Source organism: Neltuma alba, unplaced genomic scaffold, assembly GCF_004799145.2.
Source record: "Neltuma alba isolate B1F8T4 unplaced genomic scaffold, ASM479914v2 tig00007263_pilon, whole genome shotgun sequence".
Classification (NCBI taxonomy): Eukaryota; Viridiplantae; Streptophyta; class Magnoliopsida; order Fabales; family Fabaceae; genus Neltuma; species Neltuma alba.
The window spans coordinates 197,590-217,448 of NW_021634728.1; the positions used below are offsets into that span (position 1 = coordinate 197,590).

General features: G+C 37.9%; 4 protein-coding genes across 5 annotated transcripts; all 4 read right to left on the bottom strand.

Moving 5' to 3' along the window:
* Window positions 1-1,853: 1,853 nt before the first annotated feature.
* LOC114752166 (uncharacterized) lies at window positions 1,854-3,566 on the bottom strand. The gene is made up of 2 exons (XM_028940893.1): window positions 2,355-3,566; window positions 1,854-2,276 (listed from the first exon to the last, which is right to left on the bottom strand). Exons 1-2 carry the CDS (start codon window positions 3,564-3,566, stop codon window positions 1,854-1,856), a joined length of 1,635 nt encoding a protein of 544 aa, XP_028796726.1.
* A 990-nt stretch (window positions 3,567-4,556) lies between these two features.
* Window positions 4,557-7,591, bottom strand: LOC114752176 (uncharacterized membrane protein YjcL-like). Its single transcript, XM_028940902.1, has 6 exons — window positions 7,206-7,591; window positions 6,494-6,720; window positions 6,129-6,239; window positions 5,479-5,634; window positions 5,006-5,247; window positions 4,557-4,914 (listed from the first exon to the last, which is right to left on the bottom strand). Exons 1-6 carry the CDS (start codon window positions 7,505-7,507, stop codon window positions 4,591-4,593), a joined length of 1,362 nt encoding a protein of 453 aa, XP_028796735.1. The 5' UTR covers window positions 7,508-7,591; the 3' UTR covers window positions 4,557-4,590.
* A 981-nt stretch (window positions 7,592-8,572) lies between these two features.
* LOC114752167 (uncharacterized membrane protein YjcL-like) lies at window positions 8,573-11,342 on the bottom strand. Its single transcript, XM_028940894.1, has 6 exons — window positions 11,146-11,342; window positions 10,723-10,949; window positions 10,289-10,399; window positions 9,617-9,769; window positions 9,169-9,410; window positions 8,573-8,911 (listed from the first exon to the last, which is right to left on the bottom strand). Exons 1-6 carry the CDS (start codon window positions 11,340-11,342, stop codon window positions 8,573-8,575), a joined length of 1,269 nt encoding a protein of 422 aa, XP_028796727.1.
* Window positions 11,343-13,065: 1,723 nt separating this feature from the next.
* LOC114752175 (probable RNA-binding protein 18) lies at window positions 13,066-15,228 on the bottom strand. Of its 2 annotated transcripts, XM_028940900.1 has the most exons (5): window positions 14,889-15,228; window positions 14,154-14,215; window positions 13,823-13,896; window positions 13,608-13,734; window positions 13,066-13,532 (listed from the first exon to the last, which is right to left on the bottom strand). In XM_028940900.1, exons 2-5 carry the CDS (start codon window positions 14,154-14,156, stop codon window positions 13,263-13,265), a joined length of 474 nt encoding a protein of 157 aa, XP_028796733.1. In that variant the 5' UTR covers window positions 14,157-14,215; window positions 14,889-15,228; the 3' UTR covers window positions 13,066-13,262. The 2 variants fall into 2 exon arrangements, with proteins under 2 accessions (XP_028796733.1, XP_028796734.1); XM_028940901.1 differs by lacking the exon at window positions 14,889-15,228 and having other exon boundaries at window positions 13,608-13,729; window positions 14,154-14,164.
* Window positions 15,229-19,859: the final 4,631 nt, after the last annotated feature.

Here is a 19,859-nt window from a genome sequence, read left to right on the forward strand (position 1 = left end):
ACCGTCCTGGTATGAAGCTGCATTGTTCCTGACTTACCAGCTTATCCATCACTGTTTTAAGGCGGGAAGCAAGGAGCTTGGTAAGAATCTTGAAACTAACATTGCAGAGAGAGATTGGCCTGAGATCCTTCAGGTGTATTGGATTGTCCACCTTGGGGATCAGAATTATGCGTGTTTGATTCACTGCTCTGATTCTTGCTGGTTCCCTAAAGAAAGACTTGATTAGGTCACATACCTGTTCCCCTATCAAGTTCCAATGGCTCTGAAAGAAATGTGCATTGATCCCATCCGGGCCTGGGGCCTTAAAAGCCCCCATTTCAAAAGCGGCATTTTTTATTTCGATTGAGTCCACTGGACGTTGAAGCCAAAGTATTTCTTGCCTATCCAGGTGTGGAAATTTTGCATACCAGTTTGGAACAGATTGAAAACCCGAGTCCCTAGTGTACAAGTTCCTATAAAACTCACAAGCCATCTGCTTCATAATCTCAGGGTCCTTTACCCACTCTCCATTCTCATTTTTCAACCCCTCAATTCTCTGTTTCTTCCTTCTGAGGATGGTGGACGCATGAAAGAATCGGGTATTTCTATCCCCCCATTGTAACCATTTGCATCTCGACCTTTGGTACCATTGTATTTCTTCTTGTAGTATAGTTTTCTGGTACTGCCCCCAAATTTTCTCTTCCAACCTTCTAAGCCCCGGGTGGTCATGTAATCTTCTTTCCCTGTCGATTCCTACCAATCTCTTCATCAACTCCTTTTTTCTCCTAACCAGATTTCCCACCTGCTGATCATGCCATTTCAATGCCTCCTTGTGGAAAGTTTTAACACCCTCTAGCCAGGTCTTGCCATTCCAAGCTGTCGAGATAACATCCTTAAAATCATCTTCAAGCTCCCAAGCCACTTGGTACACAAAAGTTCTCTGTCTCCTCTTCCTGTTCTCATGATTATCCGAGTTTATAACTAGGAGCCTGTGATCAGATTTGAAACGAAGCTCGTGTGTAACAAAGGTTCTCGGAAAACTTTCTGTCCATGCTGCATTATGAAAGACCCAGTCTAGTCGTTCTTTCAAGCCGGTTCTTTCCCAAGTGAATTTGTCCCCTCTTGTCTCACACTTAGCTAAACCACAATCCGCTATGCACTCCCGAAACGGTGCCATGACTGCTTCATTTGGTCTGCTTCCTCCCTCCTTGTCCCCTGGCGACATGTAGGCATTGAAATCCCCAAAAACCAGCCAGGGTTCTGTAACCGTGCCAGCAATCAATCTCAGGGAGTCCCAAAGCATCATTCTTCCAGCGATGCTCGTCTCCCCATAAACAATAGTAATGAGTTCTCCATTCGGATTGCTTCTGTTGCTCACTTTACAATGGATGAATTGCGCCGAGGAACATATATAAGTAACAGAGACCTCCGTACTGTTCCACAAAAGCCAGATCCCTCCTGAATAACCGCTAGCTTCTACTCTTATCCAGTGAGAAAAGCCCAACCTCTTCACCACATTATCCGCTCTGTTTCCACTAACACGTGGTTCCTCAAGGCAGAGAATGTCCACTTTAAACTTCGTAACAATATCTCTTATCAAAGTGGGGAAGCTTCGGCTACCAGCTCCCCTGCAATTCCAAGAAGCAATAATCATAAAAGGAAAAAGGAAGGAAAAGGGCGAGAGCAAGCACTTAGCTGCAGTGTTCGCTCCTCCTTCGGCTCCTTTGCACCTCCTCCGCCACATCCGAGCTCTCCTCTATCATCCCCTCCTCTAGTCTTGCCGAGTTCTCGACCAATGGGTCTGGTGGCTTCGGGTTCAAGCTTTCCACTGCAATACGCTCGAGCATACTGCCTTGTGTAGTGCCTGTTCCATCCTATCCCTGTTGCTCGTCATTAGTGTTCGTGACGAGATTAAGTGCTTGGGACGGTATGTGTGGTTCTTCTATGTTGCACCTATCTATTGTACTCAATTGGGCTTCGTCAAATTTTGATTCTGCTTGTTCCACATTGCCCATTACCACCCTATGGGTCCGCTGGCTCTTCTGCTTTATCTGTTTTGTCTGGCCCATTTGTGAAGCTACCTCAGTTTCTTTGTTTCTTATAATTTTATCCGGCCCAGGTCCAAAGTTCGGCCCATTCGGAGGTGGCTGGTTCTCCTTTCCCAGGTCCTTAGTAGATACCCTTGGACTATGAGCATTTTTCCGCCCCTGTTCATTCCTAACTCGACGTGGTTGCTCCTTGACCCCCTCTAGAGCCCTCTTCTTCTGGTAAAGGACAATGGCCTTTCCTTCTGCATCCTGCTTTGCAGTTTCCTTGTTCGTATCTAGGGGCTAGGTTGCTTCCATCTGTTCTGTCTCTTCCCAATCTTCAAAGACTGAGAATCTCAATTTCTGCACATACATTTTCTCTGTTCGCTTAGCCTTCGGCTGACTAGCTGCAGTACGCAACCCAGGCTTCTGCTCTCCATACTTCGGGAACTGAGCCCTAGAAGATTTGCCAGCAAGCATCCATACCCCAAACGTCTCATCAGTGTCAGCCTTGTTCTTTTCCGGCATTTTCGATGGTGCAACTACGATCGGCGGTGACGTTGAAGCACTTGGCTCTTGCGTGTTCATACTGACTTTCCAGGGGCATGCTTCACGCCGATGACCAAACCTGCCGCAAGCAAAGCAGATTACTCCTAGCCCTTCGTATTCTACATTGAAGATTTCTCCAGCAACAATGACTCTGGGTACCAGTTTCTTTTGCAAATCAAGCTCCACGCAAATTCTTGCATACTTGCCTCTCTCGACCTTCGTCTGATTTGTGTGCAGGCCATTGCTGAGAGTATTAATATCCACCTTCAGAGTTCGACCAATACAATCACCTATTCTGGTAATGCAATGACTGTTATAATAGTGCATGGGTATATCAGGGATCCGCACCCATGTGGCGACCCGCCACAGAGGATTCTGATGGGGGTTGAAATATGACAACCATCTCTGCACCAGGACACAGTGTTGTTTTACTACCCATGGCCCATCATATAAGACTTTTCGGTAATGAGCTTTCCATTGATCAGATTCGCTGAAGCGAACGAGGAAGTAATTATTTGGGAGGTCGATTAAATCAAAGTCCGAGAAACCCCACAAAATTCGCAGGTAATCTTTTAGAGCATACACATTGAACCTTCTACCTAGCACTGTTAGCACCAGTGCATAATTCCAGGGCTGGCACCACTCATTGAATTCTTCCTCGCTTACAGGAACCACAGGGTATATTTCCATTTGGTTTTTGAACTCTTCAGATACTTCCGGTAATTTCCAATGTAACTCGCTCTCAGCATTGAAAAGATCATCCTCCTCCATCGGGTTCGCGCCGTGCGCCACGCCGTTGAAACCCATCAGGGAGGCTTTGTATGAGACGAAACCCCCTTCCATGTTCTTTTTCGTTTCTGCCGAGTGTTGCTCTGCTTCACCTTGTTCTTCCATCCGGTCATCCATAATTGCTTGCGGAGGTTCTTCAATCTTTTTCTTCTTGTTTTTCCCGGAGGTTTCTTCAGCTAGCTTATGATCTGGTGGCATTTTCCGTTGCCCCGTATCGGCCATGGAGTTCGCAGAAAAAAGTTGCAGCGCATTTCCCAAGAGAGAGAAAAACCCCAACCACTTCCAGAGCCTCTACTCTAACCTTTTATCCGCTCGCATCTCTAACATCTTAACAATCTCCTCAAGGTGCAGGCTTAACATGCACAGATATCTTTTAATTGGAGACAATCATTTTCGAGACACGGTCAGATACTAAATATAAACGTGTCTCTGAGTAAGAATTTGAATATTAGTTCACTATGTTATAAAGACTAGCTCCTTCTTTTAAACACAATTATCGTTTAAGCAATGTTAATTAAAAAAACTAGGTAGCAAAAGGAAGACGTCCCTCGGCCCAAATTGTGCAAAGTCTTATTTCGATGGGACAAAAGGGTCGGATTAAGGCCGGAAGGCAAAAGTTGTCGTTGAGCGCAGGCACCATGCTATGAATCTATAGTAAAATAATTTGTTTTTGTTCAGGTAATATGGTGCATATATTTTAACTGCAAATGGATGACACATATAAATTTTTACTGCTTCATACTAAATCAAAATCCCACAAGAAAGATCGTCGCGTGTAGTGTGTTTTCTAGTTACTGCTCGTGTCTTGTGAATATTATCAATAATCAATATCAACTTCAGAATAAAATCTAAAATTTATATAAAATAGTATTATTCGTAAACCATAAATAGTACACTTCTACCAGATTTCGTACAATTTTTTATTCTTTTAATCTTTCTTCAACAATTTATTAAACTCCTTATAGCCTAGATTTTCCTTCCATCTATATTTCTACATCACTATGGTATTTGGATTTTTTATTATTCAATTTTGATCATTGAGCAGCATCATATTAATATAACAACATTTGGTTGTAAGTGTTATTTTTAGAATATTTTGAATATCTCCATGCAATGCATGGAAGGACAAAATGAAACTAGACACCATCAGCTATATGCAAAAATGTTCACTGAAAAAAAAAAAAAGGAAAGAAAAGAAAAGAAAAAAGAATCATGACTTCAAATGTACTTGCTATTGAGCCTTAAATTAAAGGTGTTTGAGAACCATAACTCCAAATCCAATGCCAAGGAAAGTGGCAATGGAAATGCCAAGAATGCCTGCAAGAACGCCAGGAACAACCAGAGATTCCCAGCCTTTTGCTTTGGCCATTCCGCAGGCAGTCGTAGGACCTCCTATATTGGCATTGGATGCTAATAACAACAGTTTCAAATCAAACCCAAACAACTTTCCGAACCCAAGAACTATAACAAGATGGATGGTCACTTGGATTAGAGCAAACATGAAGATACTTGGGGCTGTCTTGATGACAGTCCACACATTCCCACTAGCCCCAGTCACTGCAAAAAATACCTGAGCAGCATTTTCTCATGTTGATTAAGTAAGGTCACATCACCAAATTAAAGAAAATAAGGTCTTCGTAAGGTTTCAAGGATTTTGCTACCTGAATCAAGAGCAGTGCAATAGTATGACCAGCAGGTCCAAGGGAACCCATTTGCCTTGGGAGGACAGTGGCTAAAATGACTATGATTGCTGTGACTCCTGGAAGAGTTGCTCCTTGAATTCCAGATAATTTTGTTAGGCTTTTGGCAGCTTTGCATACTAAAAACGATGTGGCAAGTGCAGTGGCAAACTGCAACACGGGTATCTTGCTCCCATCGCTGGACTCTATGTACATCGCATCATCTGCCAATATTAGCTCTGTCGTCAAGCCAACTTTTCCATTTGACAATTATATTAAATTAACAGTTTTAATTTTACCCAACATAAGAGAAGAATAGCTGGATCTAGATTCAAGATACTCCCTCCGGTCTTTTGTAGTGTGCTACACTTCATAAGATATTAAGCAACTATTGGAAAAGATAAATAGACGCTTATCTTGCAGCCCAACAGCATGTAAGAACCAGAAAATCATACCAGTAGTTGAGGCTGAAGCTTCAGGAGGTATGTTAGAAGCCAATGCAAACAATACCATGATATGTGTAACACAAATAACATTGTCTGCAGCTACTCCTGCTGCTAAAACTGAAGCAGACAGACCGAGCGCCTCTGAAATAGCAACATAATTAACAGCTACAGCAATCAACCCGAGCAGCCAGGAAAGGGACAAAGGAAACTCATTCAGTTATTTTATCGTCGTTGTGAAAATAAATGAATAAAAAAAAATTGTTTTAGGGAAAAATGGCTAAGACTAAAGTTCTAAACTCAGCATCTACAGAGTTTTATGTACTAAATTCATGATGCAAACATAATTCAACATAAGCATCCGTGAAGTCATGCTAAATTCTTCATTCTCGTTGCTGCACGCCAACTCTGTTATACATTCATGATCGATCATTCATCGGGCATCCCTTATGAAATATTACGTATATATGATAAATATGAACGTCCTAAAAAGATACAGAATACATAAGATAAAGTATCGCACTAATTATAATACAACATTAACACCAGAGAAAGATGGAGTTAACATAAAACCTGCAATTGATGTAACAGATTATTTGTACCCGTACTTCGGGCACAGACAGACTAAAATTAAATTTGTCTCAACTTTTTGAGGAACTTACATCCACCAATATAGCTTCCCATGAGAGCTGCTGCTACTTTCCAGTTGTCAGGACCGAGAGACCGCATTGGCACTACTAAGAATGCTACTAGAGTTCCAACAATAGTGGCAACTGCCATTCACATGATTAAAATAAAATTAACAAAATTAAATTCCCATAATACTGTTATAATTAAACAATGTTTCAATGTCTAGGTCTCATTGTAGTCTTGTATTTGCCTCTGTTAGGTGTTAGCCTGAATAATATTACTGCAGCAGGGCAATTATAATGCTACGTTTAATCATTTGACTAGTGCGTAAGTTTAAGTGCAACCTTTTCATGTTTGGGCATACAGGACTCTCCCAAGCCCAAGTAACTTAAATCACCTGAACCAAGTAAGAAAGTTAACAGTAGGGTTCCTGTGGAGTGCACCATGTGGCGCAAGTTTGCTCTAAACAATAGCAAGGGAATAACTAAGGGAAGCAGAAACTCCAAGACAATTGCGTAAGCCGGCGCATCATAAGGAAGTATTCCTAGATTACTTGCTGCAAGGCCAACAAAGGTGCTCACCAGGGCAGCACTTACCATGCTTCCAACCTTGGTCTTCTCCGACCTTGCATTTCATGTAAAATATATTCATTTTACAAATAAGTCACCCAGATATGTTCATTTACATTCTACTATTAAGTAATTAAGAGGAAAAAAAAAGTCTAATTTGAAAGTGGATAAATTCAGAGAATTTGTCAGCAATGACAGCTTCACTTCGAATCGCAATAACAAATAGAATTTATTCCCAGATTAACAGAGGTTCAGAATTTGTATAACTAAGCTGACGGCTGTCATACAACTAGCATCTGTTATGTCATAACATAACACGTGCTTAACTCTAATGTACCACTGTAATATTTTCGCAAATTACACAACAAATTGACTATCGTCAGAACAGCTAAGTCAACCTTCTATTTCAAAAGTAAAATTCACATTTAAATTTTCCCACGTTTCCAGGGAAACCAAAAAAGAATAAGAAGGCAGAGATGGAAAGCACCATGTTAAAGGTACCTAGCTGTAAATGATACAAAGAGAGCACCATGTTATTACCAGAGACTAAAAGCACCAATGCTGAACAGAGCGGACCATGTGCCCCAATGATCATCAGGAGATACGATGGGATATTTCAGCTGCGACCTAACTGTGAAAAGTCGAGCTGAAGTTGGCGTCAAAGTCAGCCTCTTCGGAAATGGTCTTGTGGTTCTTTCAGACAAGGTTTCAGCCTCACGTGGCGGGAATGGGGTGAGGCTGCCGTAGCGGGAACGGTAAGACGGACGGTGCCGCGACGCGTTTGACGATGACCGAGACAGGACGGTAACACCGATGGGCGACGGCGTGGCCAAGGCCGTCATTGGCAACGGAAATTTCAGATAGAAATCACTGTTATCTTGTACTGCGGTGATTCTCCCTGCTTCCAGCTATCGATAAGGTTTTTGGCCCCAAACAAATACCGATAAGATCTTCGTAAAAAAAGAAACTGCTACAATGTTACCTTTTTTTTTGAAAAAAAAAAAACCATCGATAACATCCATGGGGCAAACTGGCAAAGAGGCCCATGGTTTGCACATGACCACTGTTTTTCTGTCACACTCAAGTCTCATGTTTTTTCAACCAAAAAAAAAAAAGGTATGCAAAATCGATGTGAAATTTCAAAAAATATATATATAATAATAAAAAATTTCTAATAACAAGTAAGTAGTATGGATATTAATACTATCTCCAATTCTTAATATAAGCATTAGATAATTAATTTACAAAAATTGAGAAAGTTAATTAAATTAATTAGTTGTAATAAATGAATATTGTCTTTCTCAAAATATTTTTATTAATTATATGCATTGAAATTACTCTTTGGTTTGGTTTAAGAAGAAATGGATAAATATACCTCTGGTTTGGTTTGGAGAAAAATCAAATCAATTCAACAAATTAGTTCAATTAAAAGAGAAGTTCGATCAATTTTATTGTTATATCGTTTTTATTTATTTTTTGGTTGCTTTAGACTGTTCAATTGGACTCGGATGATACTCAAATGATGAATTTTTTTTGCCTTTTCATGATATCTTAAAAATAAATGTCAAATGTGAAATAAAACAGTTGATGATCAATTTAATAACTATTATTATAAATTTACACCTAATTTTGAAAACAATCTAAGTTAAATTGAAAATGCGGATGTTTAATTGAAAACGGTTCTTAATTGTGATTATTCTTATCAAAGAGCCTCAATCCCTCTTATGGGGAAGGTTGCGGAATCTTTTCCCATGTAGTTAAGGTGAGTGTGTATTATGTTGGATGTGTCAGTAGATCTTTTTCCTGTGGACAATAGTTGGGATAGGCGAATCAAAAACAATCAAGATTATTCTCCCTGAAATGTTATTTTTACTTATGATCAATATCCTAAATCAGGATGAAAAAATTTAAATCCGAAGCTTGTAAATGTTCTGCAGTACAGTGACAGCAAATCCAATTCCTAAGAAAGTTGCAATGGAGATTCCAAAAACACCAGCAAGGATTCCTGGGACGATGAGGGAAGCCCAGCCTTTGGCTGTGGCCATCCCACAAGCTGTGTTAGGGCCTCCAACATTAGCATTGGATGCAAGAAGCAGCAATTTGTCATCAAACCTCAGAAGCTTTCCCACACCAAGTATCACACCCAGATGAACAGCCAAGTGAATCAAATCAAACACAAAAATGCTTGGTGCTGTGTTGATCACATTCCATAAGCTCCCACTTGCACCCACCACCGTCAAGAATACCTGTTCCCATGAAAGACTTAACACTGTCAACATCAAATCTCGTTTTTAAGGAATGAATTTTGAAGTTCATGAAACTGAAATCTAAAGGGCTTGAATTGGTTTGGAAAATCAAAGGCTGTGCCAAACCGGTGGTCTGTATAAGAGGTTTAGCATGGAATATGGTCAAGGTTCAAGGTTTCTATATGATAGGACAAGAGAAAAGAAGTGTAGCAAAAAAGGAAAACACAGAGAAAAGCATTTCACAAAGAATAACTGACCTGCATGAGAATTAGAGCCATTCCCTGACCAGATGGTGCAAGATAAGCAAATGGCTTTGGAAATGTTGTTGCCAGCATGACAGAGATTAATGTAATAATTGGGAGTTGACCTCCTTGAATTCCCAAATAGTTTGTGAGTAGAGTGGAAATCTTGCAGATAGCAAATGACACAGTAATAGATGTTGCCATCTGTAACACTGGAAATTTTTTGCTATTCTCTGACCCTTCATCCAATTTAGCACCTGCAAAAAGTTCCTTGATGTAAATTACCAGTCAATTACTTGATTCAAACAAGGGATTTTAAAACGAAAGAATTGTCATAGCTAGATTACCATTTTAAATACTTGCAGAATAAGCCAAACTATGAGCGCATAAATGTGAAAGTATGCTAGCCAGAAGTGAGTCATGTTAAAAAAATGTGTCTCGAGTAGACTAGAATTTGGCATACCTTCTGATGTTTGATCTTCTGGAGGCAGTCTAGAGGCTAATGCAAACAGAGTGGCAAAAAACACAGCATTTAGAACATTATCTGCAGCCAGTCCAGATGCTAGAACTGAGGGAGAGAGGCCAAGGGCTTTGGCAACAGCAACATAATTAACAGCTATATGACATCAAAATCAGAAAATATGTTAATATGAAACAGAAGGGCTTTGGCACAGCAACATAATTAACAGCTATATGACACCAAAATCAGAAAATATGTTAATTATGAAACAGAAAATCGAAGCAGATAGGCAGCAATGATATAATTCCGAGAGATAACATGCTCTCAAGATTTTTCCTATCTTAATGAGCCAAAGAAAAAAGGAAATTTTCAGCAGAAACGAGAAAGAGTATCCCATATGTGTGCGTGTGTGTATGTTTCTCCATACCCATTTGTAAGAAGCTTTTGAAAGAGTCAATGACTTGATGCTGCAAGTGTAATGTGGAAATCTGTCCACGTGCATGTTACCAAAAAAAAAAAAAAATTGTCCATATATGTACTAGCTCTTTTTAAAGGACATGGTGAAAAGATGCCATAAGAAACCGGTCCTAGTTTTAATCGCTATTTTAATGTGCTCAGTAAATAGTGAAACCTTGAGACTAATCCAGGAGAACATCAACGGTTAACATAAATTACCTCCACCAATGTGTCTGCCCATTAAAGCTGCTGCTATTTTCCAACTATCTTCACCCAGCGACCTCATTGGCACCAGAAAATATGCCACTCCTGTTCCAACTATTGTTGCAACTGTCATATGAGGGAGAAGTTAGAAATGTCAGCATGAGATGGAAGTGGAACAATGTGATTCACCCTCAGAATATCAGGAAAGATAACAAGAACAGACATCAACTTCCTTTTTACAAAATTAAAAATATTTTTGAAGATTTATAACAGGGTTAGCCAAAGAAACAATGCGCTGAAATCTGCATGGAGATTCTACATTCACAGTCCTCTCAGTACATCACAATTCAGAATGTCAAGTGACATACAAATAGCTCATTGAACAGAACAAAGCGCCTTGGCATCCATGGTAAGGAAATTACAAACTCATGGAGGCAAATAAAGTATACCTGAACCAATCATGAAAGCCAAGAGAAGGGTTCCAGTTGATTTGATGACACGGTACAGATCGGCTCTGAACAACATGAGAGGAACAATCAAGGGAAGTAGGAACTCCATTACAGTTGAGTATGCCGGAGCATCGCTGCCAACGATTCCAAAACTGCTAGCTGCAAGCCCCACCAAAATGCTGGTCACACACCCACTAATGGCACTCCCAATCTTCGTGTTTTCTGACCTTCACTTCCAAATAATATATTGCAGTGCTTACCATGATTAGTTTCAACAATACCTTAACTCCAAAATAACCTCAAGAAACTAAATTCTGATGAAATAATTTTTAATAATGTCATAGAACTAGAACTGGAATAGGCAGCAAAAAGATGAATATATCGAAGAGTCAACTTTTGCAGAGGTTAGCATTCATTACGTACCATATACCAAAAGCACCGGAGGCAAACAGAAAGGTCCACATACCCCAATGGTCACTGGGGGAAACAAGAGGGAAGCTTAATTTGGATGTGACCCTTGCCGTCAAAAATGGAGCTGAACGTGACTTTCTATAAGGATCAGTATTGGTCGTGGTAGGAACAGGGGACAGAAATGGGGTTCGGTTTTGACTACTCCTCATCGACTCTGATGACAATGGGTCATGAGAGGTGGAAATTTTGGGAGAGAAACTGACAAGATTTTGATGAGTAGACGAACGATGAATTACGCGGCACGTTGACGGAGGAGACAATGGAGTGCGAAGAAGAAGCTTCGAAGCCATTAGACAAAAACAGAAAGCTTAGCTATTGTTATGTATGGAGAAGCATGTAGCGGGAAGTTTTGTTATAATAAGAACGTATTAAGCAGAGTAGTAGAACTATTAAAAATGGAAATGGGGTCAAGGAAATATTCGATTCTGATGTTATTGAGAAAAGAGAAGAGTCCAGTGAGACAGCTGCAGCTGCACGAATGGATGATCCATGTGAGGAGAAAGCAGGACGAGAGAAATGGCATTTTTAAAAGGAGAGTTGCTCTGAGAGAAAGCAGAAGTCCCATTCTTCAGTGATGAATGCTAATTATCGCTTATGAATCGTGCAGGTAATGGCGACAAACTCTGCCTCCATATATATGTTTCTTTTATGGGAATTGTGTGCCGAGAATTCTTTAAAAAAAGAAAGAAAAGAAAGATCATGTCACGAATTGTGTCCAAATTAGTCCTACTTGCCAGTGGTTGGTTCTCTAAAGATCAATTAATTTCATTCCATTGGTGCTCTTAAATTTGGTTGCATGCATGAAATGGAAAGCATGCTTCGTTCACAGAATCAGACTATCAGACCCCTTATACTTAGTCAGATGTAGATTCTCCTTTTTCTAATGTTTACGTGAATATTAAAGATTTAACGTATAAATTTAAATTAATCTATGTCTACGTGTGGGTGGGGGAATTACGGAGAGCTAAATGGTAGATGGAAGAGGATGTTCCTGATCTTCTTTCAGGCCTGAGCCACAGCAGGGGATCATGCCGTGCGCTGCGATCCGTCTTATCTTGTTACTAGTATTTGCGATGGGGCCATCCCACCAACCGGGCCCACCCACACTCACCACCACACCTCTCGGTTTAAAAGCTAAAGCACAGAATTTTCTCGATTTTGCTGCCGCTCTGCCCATGGTGTGGAGCAGGCCAATCTGCTACAATATCATCAGTTAAAGCAGCACAGATGGAATCCTGGCATGAAGCTTTCCCATTAACAGATACTGATATAAGAAGCTAGAGAACTAAAATAAGGCATCACGAAAGATATCGCATAGTAGGCTTCCAAAATGCACTACTACAACTAGTTGTTAATATAAGAACAAATCATCCAATTTGAATAAATTAAAAAAATTAGTTAAGTTAATTATTTGTAATAAATGTGTCATTTTTTTGAAAAAAACTCTCACTAATCATACATATTAGCTAAAACTATTATTTGATAAAATATTTAATATATGTAACTATTATAAAGACTATCTTAAAAAAAAAGATAAATATAAAAAATAAAGTAAATTGAAATCTTGTTTTTAAGACCGAATTGAATCAAATTAATTCTTATATTAAAAATCAGATATAGAATAACATATCGCCGTACAAGAGCTCGGAGACCCTTGGGTGCGCAAAATATGAGACTCTGTACATATCAAGGGGACCGTCCAATATCACAAGGACTTCATGCAGACAGCAGAGGAACACCCATACATTTGGAGCCAGCTCGATGCGACAATTTTTAGCTTACAAATTTTTTTTCAGCAAGTAGTCTTCAGCCCCCTTTATTATTACCGAAATTCACAGGCAATCATACCACTTCTCTTCAAAGAATTTCATGTCACGTAAAGATATACCGTAGCCTTTGGATAATAGTAAAGCCAAGTCATGACCGGAAAACAAAGAAAAAGCTGAGTCGCATATATTGGTGGCTTAACAAGAGTCGACCTTGTGCAGATTCAGGCATATAGCCCATTGATATTTTTCAAGTCATTGAATCAAATCCCTGGTTATACAAAGTTCACTGACACATTTGCTTCAAGATACATCATCAGTTAGCTTCTGCTTCTTTGGCCTAGAGCTCTCCTCCTCTATTGATTTCAATTTGTTCTTTATTGCAGCTATTTTTGCACTGCGACTTGTCTGTCCCATGCCATTACCGGTAAGGTGTATTTTGTGCCCTTCTCCCGTGACTTTTGACGAGTTAGTGGCTGTTTCTAACAGGCACTTCTCACTCGCAAGCCGAACAACCAGTGGCCGGCCACAAGCTAACTTCCCATGCATTTTCTCCTTGGCCAGTTCTGCTTCCTGCATACTCACTTTAATAAGGAAAATCAGGGATTGCTTGAAAAGCACAACGACTAAAATACACAGTCCAATTACCTCTCTTGAGCTATACTGGATAAAAGCAAAGCCACGGGGCTCCCCACGCTTGGGGCCGCGAGTGTGCCATAAGAAATCCTCAGATACAATCTTCCCATATGGAGAAAACATCTTTATAAGAGCTGCTCTGGAAAGGATGAAGGGAGAGAAATAAGAATGTGCATGAAAACGTGGGCAAAAAATCATGTCTCACAGCGATATTAGTAGGTACTTACTCTGTTATTCTAAGATCAAGGTTCCCGATATACAATCTACTTTCACTTTTATCATCCACATAACCATTGGGATCCTGCACTCAGTCATTCCACCAAATGATGTGCCCAATAATGAGATGATGACATGGAAAACGATAGAATGCACCACATCAGTTCCTCAAGTTTCTATCAACCAGTTGGAAAACTCAAGGATTCCAGAAGTTTAAGATTGTTTCCAAAGTAATTTCTAAAAAAAGCTCTTGACTGCAGGTCCAGATTCCTAAAGCTAAGAAGTTTAAATCGAACAAAAATAAGCATGTAAATAGAGCAAGATATTAGACATAGAACATACCATGACAAGACGTTTGCAGTAAGGTTTCTTCCAATACTCTAAGACGTCAACTTTGTATCACCCTACAAGCAAACAGTTCATTGTAACATTTAGCTTTAGCGAGACCACACTTAAAAAATTAAAAACAACTAGCTCAATGAAGTCATGGACACACTTAGATGGAGTTAACATAAACAGCCAATTGTATGTACTATGCATTTTGTCATCACTTTTCACTAAGGACCCCTTTGGTTGGGCGAGATTTTTGCATGGGGAGTGGAAATCAGTCTCCTCTCCCCCTGATCGCGCGTTTGGGTATATAAAGGGAGAGGACAGTGCAGCAGTGAGGGAAGGAAGTGCTTCCTTCAAACGGAGGAGAGATATTTCCTGCTAGAGGTGGGGGAAGCTCGGTCTAGGAAGGGAGGAAGAGACAGATTTGCGCAACCACCAGTGAAGAAGCAGAACAGGTTGATTAAGAGGCACATGAACCGAATTTGCCCAGAAGAAGTTGAGCATTGAGATATTTAAACAGATTGATAAAGAGAACTTAATTATGCTCAACATTTTCATAGACTGAAAAATTATTTGCAAAGAAGAAGCATAAAAGATTTGCCAAGTCGAACATCAGCAAATTGTCCACTCAAACTCAAACGAAAATCTTTGCTCCACACGGATGTAATAGCCAAAGAGAACAACTCCAATCGCACCATTGAAAGGTGGTAAGAAAAGAAAGATTTAAGTGGATGGCAGCCAAACCTTAAAGGCGAAAATTCACCCTCCAACGCACTCAAAACTACCAGTTTTCTATTGCCTCCCTCACCGCTGTCACCACCGGCGTCGATTCGCTCTTCTTCATCGGGTCTCAGCTGACGGCCTCGTTGCGGCACCGAACTCCCGCACCCTTGAGTTCACCTCGTCGTTCTCACCCAAATGAAGGCCCTAGCCACAATTTTTTGGCCCCCCTCACCTCCAAAACCGCTGTTTCCGCGGGCTACGATTCCGTCTTCTCCAGTAACTCTCAGTCACCGGCTACCCGCGCCGCATCCAAAAGCCCCCGCCCCCCAGTCAGCCGCCAACCCCTCGGTCCTCCTTCGGCGTCCCACCAAATTCTTCACGTAAAACAGGGGTCATCAATTTTTATTTTTATTAATCTCTCTTTTTAGCGCGTGTCATCTTTTTTTTCTCTGGTTTTGGATGGGCTGGGCTAAATGGGGGGAAAGCAGCCCAATAAGTTGTAGCAGGCCTACTAAGGAGATAGGACGGTCAATCCAACAATATCATTGCCCCATTGGATCATCACCAAGTTGTATCTTGCAAAGCTGTCTAGTACATTCATATACAGTAATTTTGGTATTTTACATTCCATTTAGTTAAATAGATCAAATCTAGTTTGTGGGTCTAAATGATGATTCCTGATTGGGAAAACAGTTTTCATCCATAAAACTATAATCATTTTGATCAAAATCTCTATTATCATCAAATATCGTTATTAGACTAATGACATGTTATCTCTAATAATCTTTTCTCAATAACAAAATTATAGAGACATTTTTTTGTTACAAGAGAGTTTATGTGAGTTGGATCTCGAGAATTTATCAAAGCCAAGACATGTCTTCAAACTCAAAGAGTGTCTGTAGAGATATTTACAAATCGCCCACCAACAAGTACCTTATATTAACAGGAGGATTTAAACTCATAACATTGCAGGTTATAAATTGACTTTTTAGCAATTGGATCAACTCTCATTCTTGTTGGTAATTATAAAGACATTGAATCAAGCTGATTATATTTCTATGAATCCAAAACTATGCATAGTCTTTGTGATGAATTAACTAACCGAAAAAAGTTTTTTTAAAAAAAAACCTTTGGGCCCATTTGAGTTTCTGTAGTCTTTTTCTCAATAAAATGATTGTGTTCTTCTTTTCAAAGCTGTAAGGTTTGTTACCTACCTTTTCATTTGAGGATCATTTTCGCCTCAATCAGCGCACCCACACACGTTGGAGATATGAGATGTTGTATGCCCGCAAGAAAGAAAAAGATGAGATATGAGATGTTTAATATTTACTGCTAGTCATTATGAATGAACAGAACAAATCATAAATAGAATCCCTATTATAGATAGACATCTTGTCAAATATTGTCTAATAAAATCGAAGGAAAATTATATATTTGAAGCAACCGTGTCCAATTGGCCTGGCCTCCTCCAGATCACTACTACTTCATATATAGAAAGTGACATGAACCGCCCAATATCCTAATGAATATAAAAATACAATACGCCCATGAAGTCATATTGTTCGTAGACAATAAACCATACACAGCTAGCCACTATAGTGGAAGAAAACAAAACTGTCAACTTTCAATATTTTGGCCCTTACTCATCTTAGGGAGTGTTGAGGTACATGGTGATCGCATCTCTTGATAAAAAATACGTCATCAGCTTTTTTTGTTCACATAATAGAGGACAGAATAAATTTTTAAAAAAATTATCTGTACGAAATATCTTTTACACTGTTATGCTCTATATCCAATTTTAAATATAAGATATCAATTTACTATTTTATCTTTCCTGTCAAATTTATCATAAACTTTTTAAATCATCCCTATTGGTCTTTCATATTAAGTACTCCATCCGTTCCTTATTATAAGAGACAAATAACAATTACGTTAAAAAAAAAAAGTTAAAAAAACAGTTAAAAAAATTAGTCGAATACAATATTGTAAAAATTATAATATTTTTCTAAACAATGCCCCATTAATAAGGAGAGAGTATGAGAGAACAATTAAATTATTAAAAAAAAGAGAAGGTGAGGGAGAGGGAGTATGAGTTGGAGACAAAATAAATAGGGGTAAAAATAGGAAATTAATAAAAAAAATATAGACAACTTTTAAGTGTCTTTTATATATGGGAACATGCCATAACATTAAATGTCTCTTATAATAAGGAACGGAGGGAGTAGTTTTCACAAGGATAGTTATAATACAAAATACAAATAATCAAACATAATAAGAATTATTTTCAAATTAATTATTGTTTAAACTTCTATTTGTAAAAACGGTGGGAGGATAAAGTAAAAGAATAACAAGAACCTATATATGAATAGCCTATATATTTTAATAAAAAAACAGAGAATAAATCTAAAGAAACAATCTACTACCACATATCTATGGACGATGGTGGTATATATGGATGGTGGCGACCACTATGCCATGTGACATGATTCACTATTATGAACTCCACTTCTCTCGTTGCGCACTATCCCTAACAGTTCATTTAGAAACCAACAAGCACTTATTTTATTTATTACACACAAACAAATTTATGTATTTCTTTTTCGTCAAACAAAATTAAATATTTCTCTGATTCAACAAAAAAAAAAAAAGAAGCTCTGAGTTTGTGATCTTGACAAGAACTATAATTAATAAAAGCATAACTTAACCAACAAAAAATGATTAGAAGCATAAATCGAAGTTCCCCGCTATATAAACACATGAAGGGGTGAGAAAAGCATAATTGTAGTATATGAATATTATATCTAACACTTTTTTTTAAAAAAAAAAAAGATAGATTAGATTAACTTGGCGGTGTGTACTATTTATCGGTGAAAAGACCCATTTCTTGTGACATCCGTCACAGTGTCATGAATTCCACTGACTAGTCCAAATTTAAAAAGCAACCACCGCCACCCGAAAAATTATGGCAAATTACTCAATATGATAAATGAACTTATTAATAATAATATAATTTAATAATGAATAAATACATACCTAAAGTAAGTACTCCCTCATTTTCCATTTGTTCTCAAAGACAAAAGAACCATTTGTGAAATTTAATAATATCTTACAAAATAGCGTCGACTTAATTAAATACTCTCCCAAATACACAATAGATGTATTGAATAGTCTACCTACCAAATCTAATATCGTCCATAAATATGTTTCATTGAAATTTTTAAAGCGACAGTTTTTGTAAATAACATGAAGTACTTGGTAGACTTTTATGTGCGTAATTTTATATATTCGCACGGATATATAAATTTAATACTCTTCCGATCTTCAGTATAAGATCTATTTAACTAATTTGATTAAATTAAAGAAGTTATGTAAGTTAGTTAATTATAAGAAATATGACATGTTTTTTCTAAAATACCATAATCATCTTTTTTAATATCATTTCTCCCTCACTTACTTAATTATAGTTGAGAAAGTATTCATAGGGATAATTTAGAACAGATTGATAAATATGAAAAATAGGTCTTATATTTATGATTAAAATCAACTCAACAATTAGATTATATATTAAAGACATGAGGAATAATTTATATTTTAGTGAGAGTTCTCTTATACAGCACCATATGATTTATCCGCTAAAATATGAATTTCTTCCTTCACAACGCTTGGATTGTAAAGCCTGACTGAGTAATACAAGTAGCCTTTTGTCTTAACACAACCAAAATGGCATTTATCTGCAACATTTTATACATACAGCTAATTGCCAAAGCACACATGAAATGAAGGGGAATGATTGGATGAAGCTGGCATGCACTACAAATATAGCTTTATGAAGTGGAAGCACCGCACGGGACAGAAGCATCAATATATTCTGGAAGATAAGGATCGAGAGGTTAGCATCACATCCCTTGTACGGTCGCAAATATAGATAGACGCATTGTATATTCTGCACTAGATATAAGAGTTAGACAAATATTTTGGGGAAAGAAAAAGAAGAAACAAGTTAGACAAATGATTTATTTTAGTTATATTCAAATTTATATATTTTTTCTAAATATCCCTATTAATTATAATTAGTAAAGAGTTTTTATCAAGGTAGCTACAATAATGCACATGATTAGAAATGACAGTTTAAAAGAATTGACATACATTTTTCTTATGAATAATTAATTTAATTTTTTTAATTTTATTTAAATCAATTGAGTAATCCTTATGTCAAGAACCGGACTAAAGGTAGTATTATAATGGCTAAGTGTGAGGTCTTGAATGGAGATTGAGTGACTTATTAGGTGGGGAAAGCTGGCAGTGTTCCATCTGATATCTGTTTCAATTTGACCGATTTATGTCCCTTTTACAAAGTTTGAATTATCGTGTTTAAAATTTAATTTATTAAATTAATTAATTAAAGTACAAGTTAGTGATTCAAGTTAAGATCATGTCAATAACAGATGAGTTGGCAGCATAAAATATATATATATATATAAATATATAAAAAGGGGGTCTGAAATTGATATGTAATATAAGTCGGCATATAATTCTTAAAAGAGCTTTGTTTTCTTCTTTATTTAAAAGGACCGTGGAGATAAACCAGATTAAAACAGAGAGAATATAATTAGATTCTCTGTTCATCAAATGGCTACTAATTCTCTTCCTGCATCCTACAGGATAGTCAATGGAATACCAAATATTAACATTAAGAGTCAATATGTAATTTTTTAGTATCAATAAATTAATTAATGTATTAGGATAAAATTAAGAAAATTAAATCATATAAAATTAAAGAATGAAAATGAATTTTTGTAAAAAGGGGAAGGAAAAAAAAAGGGTAGAACGGAGAAATTAGTTAGAATATCATGCGAAGAAAAGTACACGCTTTCTAGTCTCAATGGTGATCCCGAGGGAGAAAAGATAGTGAACAGAAATGAACCCCGAATTCAAATCGTACGCGTTCTGCCTGTCGTGCAATCCTCTGTAGCTATTGACATCTGCTAGTAT